At 42.7% G+C, this 12,916-nt stretch overlaps 1 protein-coding gene across 4 annotated transcripts in view; it reads right to left on the reverse strand.

The window, feature by feature from the left end:
- Positions 1–12,916, reverse strand: part of NPY1R (neuropeptide Y receptor Y1) — a 144,879-nt gene that overhangs the window by 18,069 nt on the left and 113,894 nt on the right. For all 4 annotated transcript variants that reach the window (XM_085641775.1, XM_085641774.1, XM_085641776.1 and 1 more), the window contains one exon: positions 170–1,018. In XM_085641775.1, the coding sequence (XP_085497901.1) occupies positions 170–865 (696 nt within the window). In that variant the 5' untranslated portion in view covers positions 866–1,018. The remainder of the gene's footprint in view (positions 1–169; positions 1,019–12,916) is intronic.

A 12,916-nucleotide genomic window follows, 5' to 3' on the forward strand; every position in this document is an offset into this window, starting at 1 on the left:
ACATACCACACACCAGTTTTGCCGCTGTATTACATAGGTGTTCAATTTCCTGAAATATAGGTACAAACTAACAAATGGGTTAACAACAATGATTATTAGACATACTTAGTGATCTTCGGGCACATATAATACTTATAACCAAATGTAAAGAATGTATTCATAAGCTTACCTTTACGTAGCAAATAAATATGAAACAAAGTGGTCCAAAGTATTGTATGATGGCAAGGGCTGTTGTAAATGACAGTCTCAAAGTCTCTGAAGGAAATTGATCCATGCACACAAAATTGCCCTTCCAAATGTCAATGGTTACATTGACAAAGAGATCGTCTGTTAAGACCTGATACATCATGAAGGGCAGAGACGACACAAAGGCAAGAACCCAAATTAGCCCAATCCCAATGCAGGCATGTCTGTTATTTGGTCTCCATCCTCTTGGGTTAATGATGAGTTGATGCCGTTCGACAGCAATAAGGACCAAAGAGAAAACAGACACTGTCACTGAGACACACTGCACAAATTGATTCATCTTGCACATAACCTCCCCGAAGATCCAGTGGTCCATCAGAGTGTACACCAACGTGAAGGGGAGACACATGATGGTGACCATGAGGTCAGAAAAGGAGAGGTTGACAATGAGGATATTTGTAACATTGCGCATTTCTTTTTGCTTTAGGATGATAATTATCAACGCCAGGTTGCCAGAAATCCCAAGAATAATGACGGCACCATATACAAGAGCCAAGACAAAAACCATGGCTAATGGCATTTGACATTCAACCGAGTCATAGGTCAGATCCGTTTGATTATTTCCAGATAAATTCAGAAAGGTTGAGAGGTTTCCAAGATATGGAATGTGTTGATTCATTTTTGGTCTTTTCAATGTTGTCTTCTCAGTCCTTGTTTCTTTCGTGCAAATGTGTCTCAAAATAATTTTTAGAAGATGTATTTTCTAATTATGCTGCGGGTCATCTCTGAAACCTCGGACAGAGTCTTCATTGCCATTCTTGTGCTACAGCATCTGAAAGGGAACATTGCATAAAATGATCATTCATGTTGATAATTATAGAGTATTAATGCAACAGAATGCAATGCCTCTAGAAGCAATGATTTGATAACCATTTAAAAAACTTTTTAAAAAAACACAAAGTAGAATTTAGGATACATTTTGGAAAAATACAAAGGAGCAACATTCAGAGACGCGTGCTATATTGTTGCATACATCTTTATATATTATTGTTGTATCAGACTACTCTTGGTCGTAAGCACTCTGTTAATTCGGTAGCTCTTACATTCTAGCTTTTTCCATGACTTTTTATGATTCCCTTCACCCTTTTTCTTGGCTTTGTAATAAATTACCTTTCCAAAATTCACCTGTCAGAATTCATCTTTCAGAATGTATTATGGTCTTTTAGTGTAGAGCATCTATTCTTACTACAGTTGTCACAAAGATCTACTTCACAAAGGGGCTTCTTAGAAAGTTGGGATTTTACTTCCCTATGGTTTCTGCTACTTTTACAAACAATTTTAGACCTTCTTGTAATTCTCAAATAATTCTAGGAGTAGTTATGAAATTCTGTGAAAGTCACAGTTTTTCAGGAATACTCCTTTGTCTATGTTATGTTAGAAGATTTGTAGAGTGCAACATATACCCAAGGGTGTCTTAGCACTAGCTTGGCAGAGAGAATATGTGAGAAAGGAGGAATCTAAAGATAAAAAAGCCAGAATTTAAGGAGCCTTCTGAAAACCTTTAGAGAGGAGACCGATCTGGCTGGAAAAATGTGGGGCTCAATGATTAGAGCAGCAGACCCTGATGCAGAGGTCTAGTCTGGGACCAGGGTTCAATTCCCCACCCCGGTGGGTCTTGGGCTCAAAAATTCCACAGACCTGATAATTCTTGCCTCGGTGCCTATTCCAATCATGGAGTCCCACTCTGCAACTCTGGGCAATAGCTTGCTTAATCTCCACAACGGCCCCCACAACGCTAAGGATGCCTGGCCTCCACCTTGGGGGTGCCTAGGAGTGGACGCCTCACAGGGAAAGCCAGGATGGGTTCCACAGCGGTATTCGTACAAGTGCCTTGAGACCCTTGTGGGTGAGTAGTGCACTATACAAGTATCAAATTTACATTTACATTACATTTACATCTGATGTGTATTGGCAGGAGATTCCACTGTTGGTTGCTCCAAAAAGGAAGCTGCTTCCACCCCATTTGTTGTTTTATACCTGAAGGTGGTAGCCTTATAAGCTCCCATTGAACTGAGGTTTCTATTAGGGATGTACTATGATATGGCTTGTCTAAAAAATGCTGGTCCTGTATTATGAAAGGCCTTAAATGTAAGGCAGAGAGCCTTGCAGCGTTTTGATTGGCTATGGAGAGCCTGGGAGCCCGAGTGCTTCCTGTTTCCAGAGAAGAATCCAGGAAGAGGAAGAGGACGGAGAGGACAGAGGAGAGGTGGTAGCCGGCCAGCAAGTAAGTGATTTTATTTTATTTTTTAACCTCTTCTCTCCTCCTCCTCTTCCCCCCTCCGTGCCCTACTGCTGCTTCCCGGAAGCAGCCGTCACTAGGAATAGGGCGGTAGTGCTAATGTGCTGAGCACCTCATGAACACTATAAGTGCTTGTTAGATGATATTTGGGACAATTGTTTGACAAACATTGATAAACCCATTCACGATGAAGACTGGGGCGAATACCCAAGTGTTTATTGAAATGATCACTTTATGCTGATAGAATTCAATTTCTTACATAAAACTTACATCACGCCCTGGGGAGTCAACAAACTCAGCTCGGACCACTAGTGCATGGCCCCAGAAGCAAATAATTGGACACAGATTTCTTTCCCATGTTCTGGAGCTGTTTGAGTCTGGAGCTGTATGGAGAATAGATTGTAATTTTAATCAATGAGGCCATGTACAGAAGTGTGAACTGTACACCTGAAGCCTATTGACTGGACCTTTTTTACCATACCCCAAAAATAAGAAAGCAACTGACAAGTGTGCCGGCCTGGCACTGATCATAGCGAACAGTAAATAGCGATGAGCTGGATGGCAGCGAGCGGACCCAGTTGGATTAAGTGAAGATATTTGATATTGCAGTAGTCTGAAAAAGAGAGTATGCTATGACATGTGGAGGCCACATTAAGGATGAGAAGCTGGTCTTCGGGTCAGCATGGGAGACATTCCGGAGGAAGACATGGACAACAACCTGCTTGGATTCTAGAACATAGGATATGAGCAGGTAACACAGAGACAGAGGCTGCTTCATGGCAGTCTGTGATGGCAGGGACACGATACAGCTATCCACAATGGTTCACCTGCCCCGACTTAGCAACTTCCACAAAACGTATCAACAGCACTAATCTGCCCATAATAAAATACTTCTGAATTTACCCTAGAGGTTAGGTTTTTTTCAATTATTTGCTGTGTAACTCTTGCTACTATAACAGGTGCATGGTATTACCAGCAATAGAGGTGTGAAATTACGTCATGAATGTAATTGCCCAAATTATTATTAGAAAAATTAATCAGATGCTCAGTACATATGTAGTGCAAAGTTGTTCTTTCAGTCGCACTTACTATCATGGCGCTGTTCAAAATGTCTGGCAATAGGGTGTATTTGATCTCTCTTGGTTAAAGCTCTTTTGTGTTCTAGTGCGTAGATATTCGCACAAAAAACAGTACTGCCTACATACCGCTTGTAGCATGGGCAAGTGAGAACATATACATTAAAGCATGCTGTACATGTGATGCATTTTCTGTTCAGTAACATTTCTCCAGTGCAGGGTGTGGCGCCCTTTGCCACGTTTCTCCATATCTTGCAGTTTGAGGTTTTATAGTATCCTCTCTGAAACTGTTCTCAGTGTGTTTTACTTCTTGCTCTAAGTGGCTCCTAACTTTGGAGTCTTTCAAGGATTTAGATCTTCTAAAAGTAACGGAAGGATTAAAACCTAGAGGCCCATTAGGATCTCGGGTGGATCGCCACCGCCCGCATGGCAGTGGCGATCCGCCCGAGATCCGTCCCCGCCCGCCACCCATTTTCCTCCCGCCATATTACTATGGTGGAGGGGACCGCGGCGGAAGGAAAGACCGTCCGCCGCTTTTCCGCCCGGTCAACAAGTCAACCGGGCGGAAAAGAGTTTAATATGGTGGCGGTGTCCGTAAGACACCGCCAGCCATATTACTATGGGTGCAGAAACATGCCTTTCTGTGGCGGCATTGCTGCCACGGAAAAGCATGCGGGAATTGCTTGCGGGCCCACTGCGGGCCTCCAGGGACTCTGGGGGTGGGGGTGCACATGGGGGGTACCTATGGTACCCCCTGCATTTCAATATACAACGTGGCTGGCACCGTGCGGTGCCTGTCACGTTGTGCATTGGAATGTGCGACATGCATTTTTAGCATTGCGGTGGGCGGTGCTTTCAGCACCGCATGCAGCAATGTTAAATATGCGGGATGCGCCCGCCACTGTGGCGGATGCATCCTAATTGCCCCCACGGGACCCCCGCCCATATGGTGGGCGCACCCTCTTCACGTCGGGATGCCGCCCGCCATCCTAATGATGCCCCTAGTCTCTGACCTAGACAATCATTAAAACGAAGAATGTTCCAATTACGTTTCGAAATAAGGTTCACCTCAGTGGTTTCACAACTGCAGCCAGAATTGATCACGATGGTATCACCGTGTTTGTCTTTGTCATCAACGTAAGGAGCCAAGAGTTGCTCGGCTTAGTGTAGAGCTTCAGTTAGTGCATAATAAAGGCACCCTCTATCTCTACATTGTTGTATCACGGTACCCTTTTCCTCTTGAAAGATGCGGTCGTCACGGCAACCCCATCGTGGCCGAGGGGTTCTCCGTAAGGGATACTGCACTCAAGGACGTGGGAGGGTCTCTTGGCGTGTAGGAGACTGCCTCGTGCGCGCTAATACTGACCATCCCACGCTGTTCAAGATTTCGAGGTGTGCATAAATGGATGCAAGTCAAACTAAAACGCCATAACATTATGATGTCTAACCAAAAATCTTGAACCTCATCCGGTTTTCTTGGTGAACTAATAAATTATCCACCTCCGCTATTGCCGATGTTTCCTGTTTCTGATGATATTTTCTGTTATAGACTTCGAAAATCTTGGGCAAAAATATTGACCTTCCTGCAGCCAGAGGACAGATTTTTAAAATATTATCTACTACAGAAAACGTAAGTTTATAAATGTAATGTGTCAATGTTCATTTTTGTAAATAAAACACATCATACAATGAATCACTCTAGGTATAACACTAAAATAAAGAAAATGAATATGTTTCGATCGGTTTGTGTTCGTCCTCACATTGAAAGTGAGTCTATTTCCCAGAGTCTGCTGTGATGCAAAAGGAGCGATCATGCTCTCTGCGTGTATCTGTTAATGATGTTGTAGACTACAATTCATCCACTCTGCTCTCGAATACAGGTGGAAATAAACCTGCAAAGACCTACTGTACAGAACACAGCACACAGAAAAACACAAGAATGATGGGGCATATTAATTACCTCTAACTAGTTGTTGGCAGTGAAGACGCGCGCACCTTTAAAATACCAGGACCTTTCCATTTCTGGAACCCGGCGCTCCCTGTCTTATGAAAAATAGTTTGAAGGGTGAATGAGCCGCCCTTGTACGGAACAAGCAGGCATCTTGTTCCAGCACGCAAGGCGTGATATCTGGTTTACAGTGAATGACATCATGCTTAATGGATATCTTAAAGTTTATGTCACGGTCCCACACGACAGATTTTCGAAAGAGCTTATTAAAGGACTTACTATATTTTACCACTGTAACCACGTTTTCAAGCTTGTCTTGTCTGTCCTTGTTCGCCCCTTCCCCTTATTACAACAGTGTGCATATTCTGATGTTTTCTGTTTCTCATTCAAATATATGCCCATAGTCTATCTTGTGTCTTTCAACATCTTTCACCTCTTTTATTCCGATCCAGGAGCACCACTGCTCCCTTTCTTTCATGTTTCTAGACCATGCCCCATATCTCTTCCACCTTATGCATGTATCACGTATTCCTCAGTTTGCTTTCGAATTGCATTTGTTCCTACTTTGAATACGTCTCTCTACTTCATTATAACTAACTCTACTACTTTTATTTCTCAGCTTTCTTCTTGTTTCGGTGTCGAAGTATATTGCTGTCTTAAGTGGGCCACTGAAAACATGCAGTCACTCCTGTAAATACAACTAGGTCTGGCCCTAATTGGTATTATACGTGCATAATCTTACATCATCTCTGTACTCCTTTCTTTTTGCATAAAGCAACATTTTGCGTTCTTTTTCCCTTTAAGAATCTGCCTTGAGCAGAGAAACAATAAAACATCTTACTGAGAGACGATTTATGCTGGAACCAGTTGGCTGCGGTACCTGTAGTACCTTTTCTATGGGAAGTATTGTCTAGCCTACAAAAGGGATGTGAACACTTTTATGCACCTCGTATGATTTTGCATAATTTCCCAAAATATGAAACTGTGCATCTTCCGCACAACCCTGAACACAGCCCTATGTAGCAGGTTTGTAATTAACAGAACCAGCAGGGATAGTCACAGGTGGCCAGCTGTTTCTTCTATGCATAGGCTCACCACTTGCTCATTTCTTCAAAGTCTACCAAACCTCTTCCTTATCTTTGATCCTATTCTACTTTCGCGTGTCTAATGAAACACATTATCATTTACTTGAAAATAGTTCATTTGCATGGATTTGTAATTCCTTTGTCCTCGTCTCTTGGCTTACTGATACAGAACTTTTGAAAGGCTAAACATTACCACTATGCAGAATCGTCGTCTCTCCAGTGAAGGGATTGTTACATGAGATGCTGGTCCAGAGTGGCACTACCCGAGATTATGTTTTTTAACCTTAGCAGTAGGATGGATCTTTATAACTCAGAAGTGAATAAGTCCTCGGGCGCAGCCAGAACAGTTGGACAAGGAAATCTTTCAATCCTATTTTATGGAGATGGATGCTGCTTAATAGGGTGTACAATATGGCGTAGTTTGGATATGATAACATGCAGGGTAGTGCACATATGTATATATACAAACTGTGGTGTGGAGTACCTTGCTGTGGCATCACAATATTTCCATTCAGTATGTTTTTGTTTAGTATGGTTTGATGTGGAGTTTGTTGGTGATGCATTATGGTCCTATGCCAGGGTGTGGCATACAGTATTTTTACATCAAGTGCAATAATGTATTATGGCAAGTAGTGTCTTAATGTGTGGAAATGCACACTGTGGTTTGTTTTCTGTGTTATCTTTTGATGTGTATTGGAGTTGCGTGGTGAGGTCTGTAGTTATGTAGTTTCATTTTCTGTGTTGTATATCGTATGATGCTGTGTAGCGCTGGATAATATGATGTGCTACACTGCAGTGTGTTTAAGGGTGATAGGTGGTGTTGTGTGCTATCATATAGAGTGGTATGGTCCAGTTTGTTATCCCCATATTATTGTCATTTTGTATTGTGAGCTCCTAAGTGTCTGACATTGGTGTTTCATTTTCCCTTGAAGAATAGTGGGCGAAACTTACATTTTTGCATGGGCACCCTAATTTTCACCTTTTTCTGGATCCGATTTTTGGCTGCATTAGGACTCTGTGCCTGGTAGAAACTGCGTTACTGGTTGACACGGGTGTGAGCCCTATTCAAGCAGCAGCCGCTATCCTAATCAGGCCTACGCACAAGCAAAACCCAAATTATCCTGTGCTCAACTCTCTGGTAGCTTAGAACAAAGAAGTCAGGCCTAACTTACAGGTAATGAGTAAAGTATTTGTATTGTAAAGTATTTGTGCAACACTTCAAACAGTAAAAAACCACATAAAAGCTCCCTCACCAGGTTAGTACAATAAAGCAGAATTTACTAAATAAAAAAATACCAAAATGACAAAAAGCTAATTCGTAGACCTGAAGTCAAGAATTTGTAAAGAATAAACTGTAAAATTGTGCCTACAAGTGTAAAACACTAACCGCAGCTATCTGGTCACGCTCGACAAGTCAAATGTTCAGGCCAAAAGCAATGGAGCATGGGTCAAGTACAGTTCCAGATTAGTCGCACTGAAGGTTTATCTTTATCTCGTTCAGATTGAAGAGGTCTCAGGGAGCAAGGAGAGCATTGCAGGTGGTGGTTGGCACAGAGGGAAGAGCAGGCTCAGCAATGCAGATGAGCAGGCTGGAGCTTTGCGTTGGCTTTTCCCTGCAAGTGATTGATGCTTGCTGTGTGAAGAGGTGGGATGGCAGCTGCTCGCACTGATTTTCGGTGTGAGCAGTGCAGCTTCGGTGAAAGTGGGTATGTTTGCAGTCATGGGGAGCCCAAAAGCTTGATTGCAGGAGCTTGTGAGCCACACTTAGGGTCCAGCACCTGAGAAGCACCACTTGGGAGTAAGGAACTCGATGGAGCTGTGTCCAGGAGCTGTTGGGGAGCCTTTTATGCCCCTCAGGCTCAGGTCAGGCATCCAGCAGACAAGCCGTTAAAGTCAAGCTGGGGTCCTGGGTTCAAGATTAAGTTGCAGGTCCTCTTCTTCTTCTCAAGGCAGAGGGGCAGCAGGTCAGCACAGTAGGGCAGCAGTTTCTTTAGAGTAACAGTCCATCAGAGTGGCAGAGTATCCACAGGTCCAGAAGTGTACTGAAAAATAGGGTCTGAGGTCCTCCTTTTTTTACCCTGGTGCCCTGGTTCTGTAAGAAGCTTCTAAACAGTCGCTTTGAAGTACATGGAATTTCCTCCCTCCCTTTCCCGGACTTCTAGCTGGCTGAACTGGCCATGTAGGGTTGTTAGGCCCTTTGTGTGAAGGCAGAGCACAGGCTATTCAGGTAAATATGGGGCAGTGCTCAACTCCGCACCCCATCCTGCCAGTAGATGTCCCACTCAGGCACACCTAATCACTCTATGATGTGACTGTCTGGGAGGAATTCACAAAGTCTGTCAGCTGCACCCTTTCATGTGACCCAAGGTAGGCTACAGGCATAAACGGGCTTAGGACAGAAAATTGGAAACTTTCATAAAGTGGCATTTTCTAAATTGCAATGAAAAATCTGACTTTACCATTAAGTGGGTTTATCATTACAATTTCATAGATACCAAACATGACATAGGCACCAAATCCCAATTGGTAAATCCAGCTTATTAAATGTAATAAGAAATCCTCAATGTTCTTATATGGGAGGCGTAGGCCTCAACGTAGTGAATGTCGAATTTAGGAATTTTTCACTAACTGACATGTAAAACATAGGAGTACATGTTCAACCTTTTAATGGCACAGCACCCTGCACTATGGACTACCTAGGGCTTACCTTAGGGCTGACATATTTGTAATAAAAGGGGAGTTTGAAGTTTGGCAAGAGGTTTAAATGCCAAGTCTTCATGTCATTTTAAAACGTGACTCAGGCTGCAATGGCAGACCTGGGACATGTTTTAGAGTGCTACCTAGGTGGATGGCACAACCAGTGCTGCAAGCCCGCTAGCAGCATTTAATTAACATGCTGTGGGCACATGTAGTGCTACTTTTCTAGAGACTTACAAGTAAATGAAATATGCCAATTAGGTATAAGCCAATTTCACCATGATTTAAAGAGTGAGCACAAGCATGTTATCACTGGTTAGCAGTGGAAAAGTGCACATAGTACTAAGGCCAACAAAAATAGGTTCAGCAAAATTGAGGAAGAGAGGCAAAAGTTAAGGGGCAAGACCACCCTCATTTTGACAGGCCTAACAGTGACTCTTTGACACTGCTATTTTCACCACAGTGTATGTGGCCTGGCCCTAAATTGGTGTTGATAAATGTGCTTCATGCAGTTTGTCTATTGAACTTTCCTGTAAGGCCGTAGCTGATGCTGTAGAAATTGCCCCATTGGAGCTGAAGTTAAAAGTCATATGAGGGCTGCAGTGTTTTTTACAACACCCACTATCATGACAAAATCTATCATACCCAGGGGCATCACTGTGCCCTGACTCAGATGCAGTTAAAAAACACTGCATTTACATAAGGGAAGGAAAATGCTTTTGCCATTGAAAAAACATATTTTGACACATCAAAAGGTTACCCCTTAATGGATGCCTTGCAAGCCCACAGTGCAGGGTGAATGATATATAAAAATGCAAGATGATATATAAGAAATATATGCCCTCACCTTGACTAAAGGCCTAAAAGCTGTTTCCACTGTTGAGCTCTGGATTAGAATTTCACTCAATAGGCCAAGTATAATTAAAATATTTACTTCGCATCTCCGCTTGGGAAAATGCTGTAAAAATAATTTAAAGTTATCCCTCCCTCCTAGTTTTAAAAATCTGATTGACTGATAAAATAAGATTTTTGATAACTTTAGTGGAAATGTAACTTTAAAAAAATGTACTTTGGGCTGCCTGAGCCAGAACTGACTTTACATTGGTGCTACTACTCTTCACACCCACACAGGCCAGTAAAAATTAATGAATGGAGTTAATGCGCTCACTCTCCAAAGTGAGCCTCTGCTTAGCCTCTTGGTCCAGAAAGGCAATAGTGTTGTCAGCAACTGGCCAGTTACATTTTGCCATCTGGAACAGAGCAGCTGGCAGAACAAGGGGCAACTGGTACACTTCTTCTTTTGACTTGATGATGCCACATTGTGATGACAGGATCTGTTCTTATTCTTTCCCAGTACATTCTTAGACCCCTTGGTCCCAATCCCAGCAAGAGGGAAGACCAGTTAGGACCCTGACTGAGGGATGGTGACCTCATATAAAAAGGGGGAAGACTATGGTCCTGCCTAGAACTGTTCCAGATGGAAGAATGGTTCAGCCATCTTGAATATAGGGTGTTGGAGAATTAATACAGTAACGTGAAAAAGTAGTGCTGCAAAAGGAGGTGGGAAGGAAAGTATACAGGATTGGCTTAGGAAAATTCTGCAATCGCTTTATAGTGCAAAGGATAAGACTGACATTTCAGTTTCACATCCTCATAACATTCCTGGGAAGGCTACGTTTGAAGAAGAAGGCCCTAATGGAGCAAGGAAGACTCCTTTCTTCTAACATCTACCTTCCACCCAAAGACTGGAATTGGTCTCTAAGGGTCAGCTGGCTGGCCTGCTTGCCGGCTCCAGGCGCACATAAAAGAGAAGGACTCCTGACTTTAAGAGGGCCTAACTCACTATAGAGGGCTGGATGCAGCGGTACACCTAGATGGAGATAGCTAAGTGTCGTATAGCCCTCCATTGATCTAGAGACACCAGGAGTGACTAAAAGAGCTCTCCCAGCAGTTGGAAAAAAGAACTTATATATTATTAGACCTCTACAGGACCAGGATGAGGTGCTGAGGCTTCCTCAGAGAGGTCACATCTGAGGTAAGAAAGAAAACCAGGTTTGTCTTTTTCAAAGCTTTTTGCTGGGCAACAAACAGGTTCAGTGGAACCTCACAGAAAAGGTTTCTGACCTTGTGGAGCGCTGCAGTGCTACACCTTCCAGATTTTCCCCATTGGAGGATTTTGAGACCCAAACAAGTGACCAAGGGGATAATTGAGAATTTGGTTGGCAGGTTTATCTGTCACAATTGTGTCAGAGTGCCATGCACGTCAAACTAAAGCCTCATCTGCCTCATTTAGAGATGAGTGGCCAATAAACTTTCAATTGATGATCCCCCCATTGGCTCAGTCGACCAAGAGCTACCTCCAATAGTCCAACAGAGTAGAATTGTCAGAGTAAAGCCATCACACAGCCCTCTCTATTAAGAGTGGAGATCTGATTTATTTTTAATTCATTCACCACCAAGAAAAACCTAGCAATGAGGGACAGAAAAAAAAGTATAACCCCCACACCCTGAGAGAAACCTCCCAAGGTGTAGGGGACATTAATCTTTGTGTTGTCAGTAACAAACTCCCAATATGGAAGTTTGTTTTTGAATAAAAAACATGTGAAAAGTTTGGTAGACACACGTCATAATTGATGATCAGCATCCCACCAAAGGTTTTGTACAAAGAAAGAAACTGCCATGAAAGCAGTTCCTTATCAAGATACAGAGATCACCGCTGAGCCAGTGGTGATCTCTTAATTTGGCAGAGGGTAGTCTGTCAGGTTGACTTAATGTCCTCCATTATCCTGGTGAACGGAGTGCTATCAGTCAAACTTTAATCTGGCCCTAACTATTGAGGTAAAACATTGAGCAAGTGGGTGAGGTGGCAAACCTATCCCAGTGAAGAGGCAACCCACAAAAGCTATCAAATCCAGCTATGTTCCACTTAAGCCTATTGCCATCAAAATCAATGGCTTCAGCATGAGCTCGAAGATGATGTTTCTGAGTTCAAGGAATCCATGCTAGCTGCATCCTTGAACCTTGCTTGCTAAAAGATTTTGACTTCCAGGCTAAGTTCTAAGATAACAACATTGACTGGATGACCCATTTGATGTATACAACCTCTGCAACATTATGTTTGGCCTAAAATAAATCCTAGGTCCCCTTCTACTGTGAACTGTTGTGTTTTCAAAGGTAATTTAATGTTGCTACATGCTGTTTGTATTAAAATATATTTATTTATTTATTTTAGAGTTTTATATAGCGCTAGCTAAACTGAAAGGTATCAGAGCGCTTTATAACAGGACATTTTTACATCAAAAATAACAAGTGTATGCAGAGCAGCTGAGTCACTTCAGATCAGATCAGTGGTTGAGCATGAGGCAGCAAAGATATCAAGGAAGAAAATGTTGGGATGACTGGGGGTAGAGATCCTGTCGAGTTGCATGGTAGATGACTCACTAGTTGAGATGCCGGTTTAGGAAGAGGTCCTTTAGTTGTCTTTTGAAGCTCAAGAAGGAAGGGTGTGTTCTGCTATGTACTGGGATGGAGTTCCAGATCTTAGTGGCATTTCTCGAGAAAGAATGTGCCAGTGTTTTATGTTTGTGGGCTTTAAGCAGAATAAGAAGTAGGGTGTTTGAGATTC

This window comes from Triturus cristatus, chromosome 2_2 (genome assembly GCF_964204655.1).
Source record: "Triturus cristatus chromosome 2_2, aTriCri1.1, whole genome shotgun sequence".
NCBI lineage: Eukaryota > Metazoa > Chordata > Amphibia > Caudata > Salamandridae > Triturus > Triturus cristatus.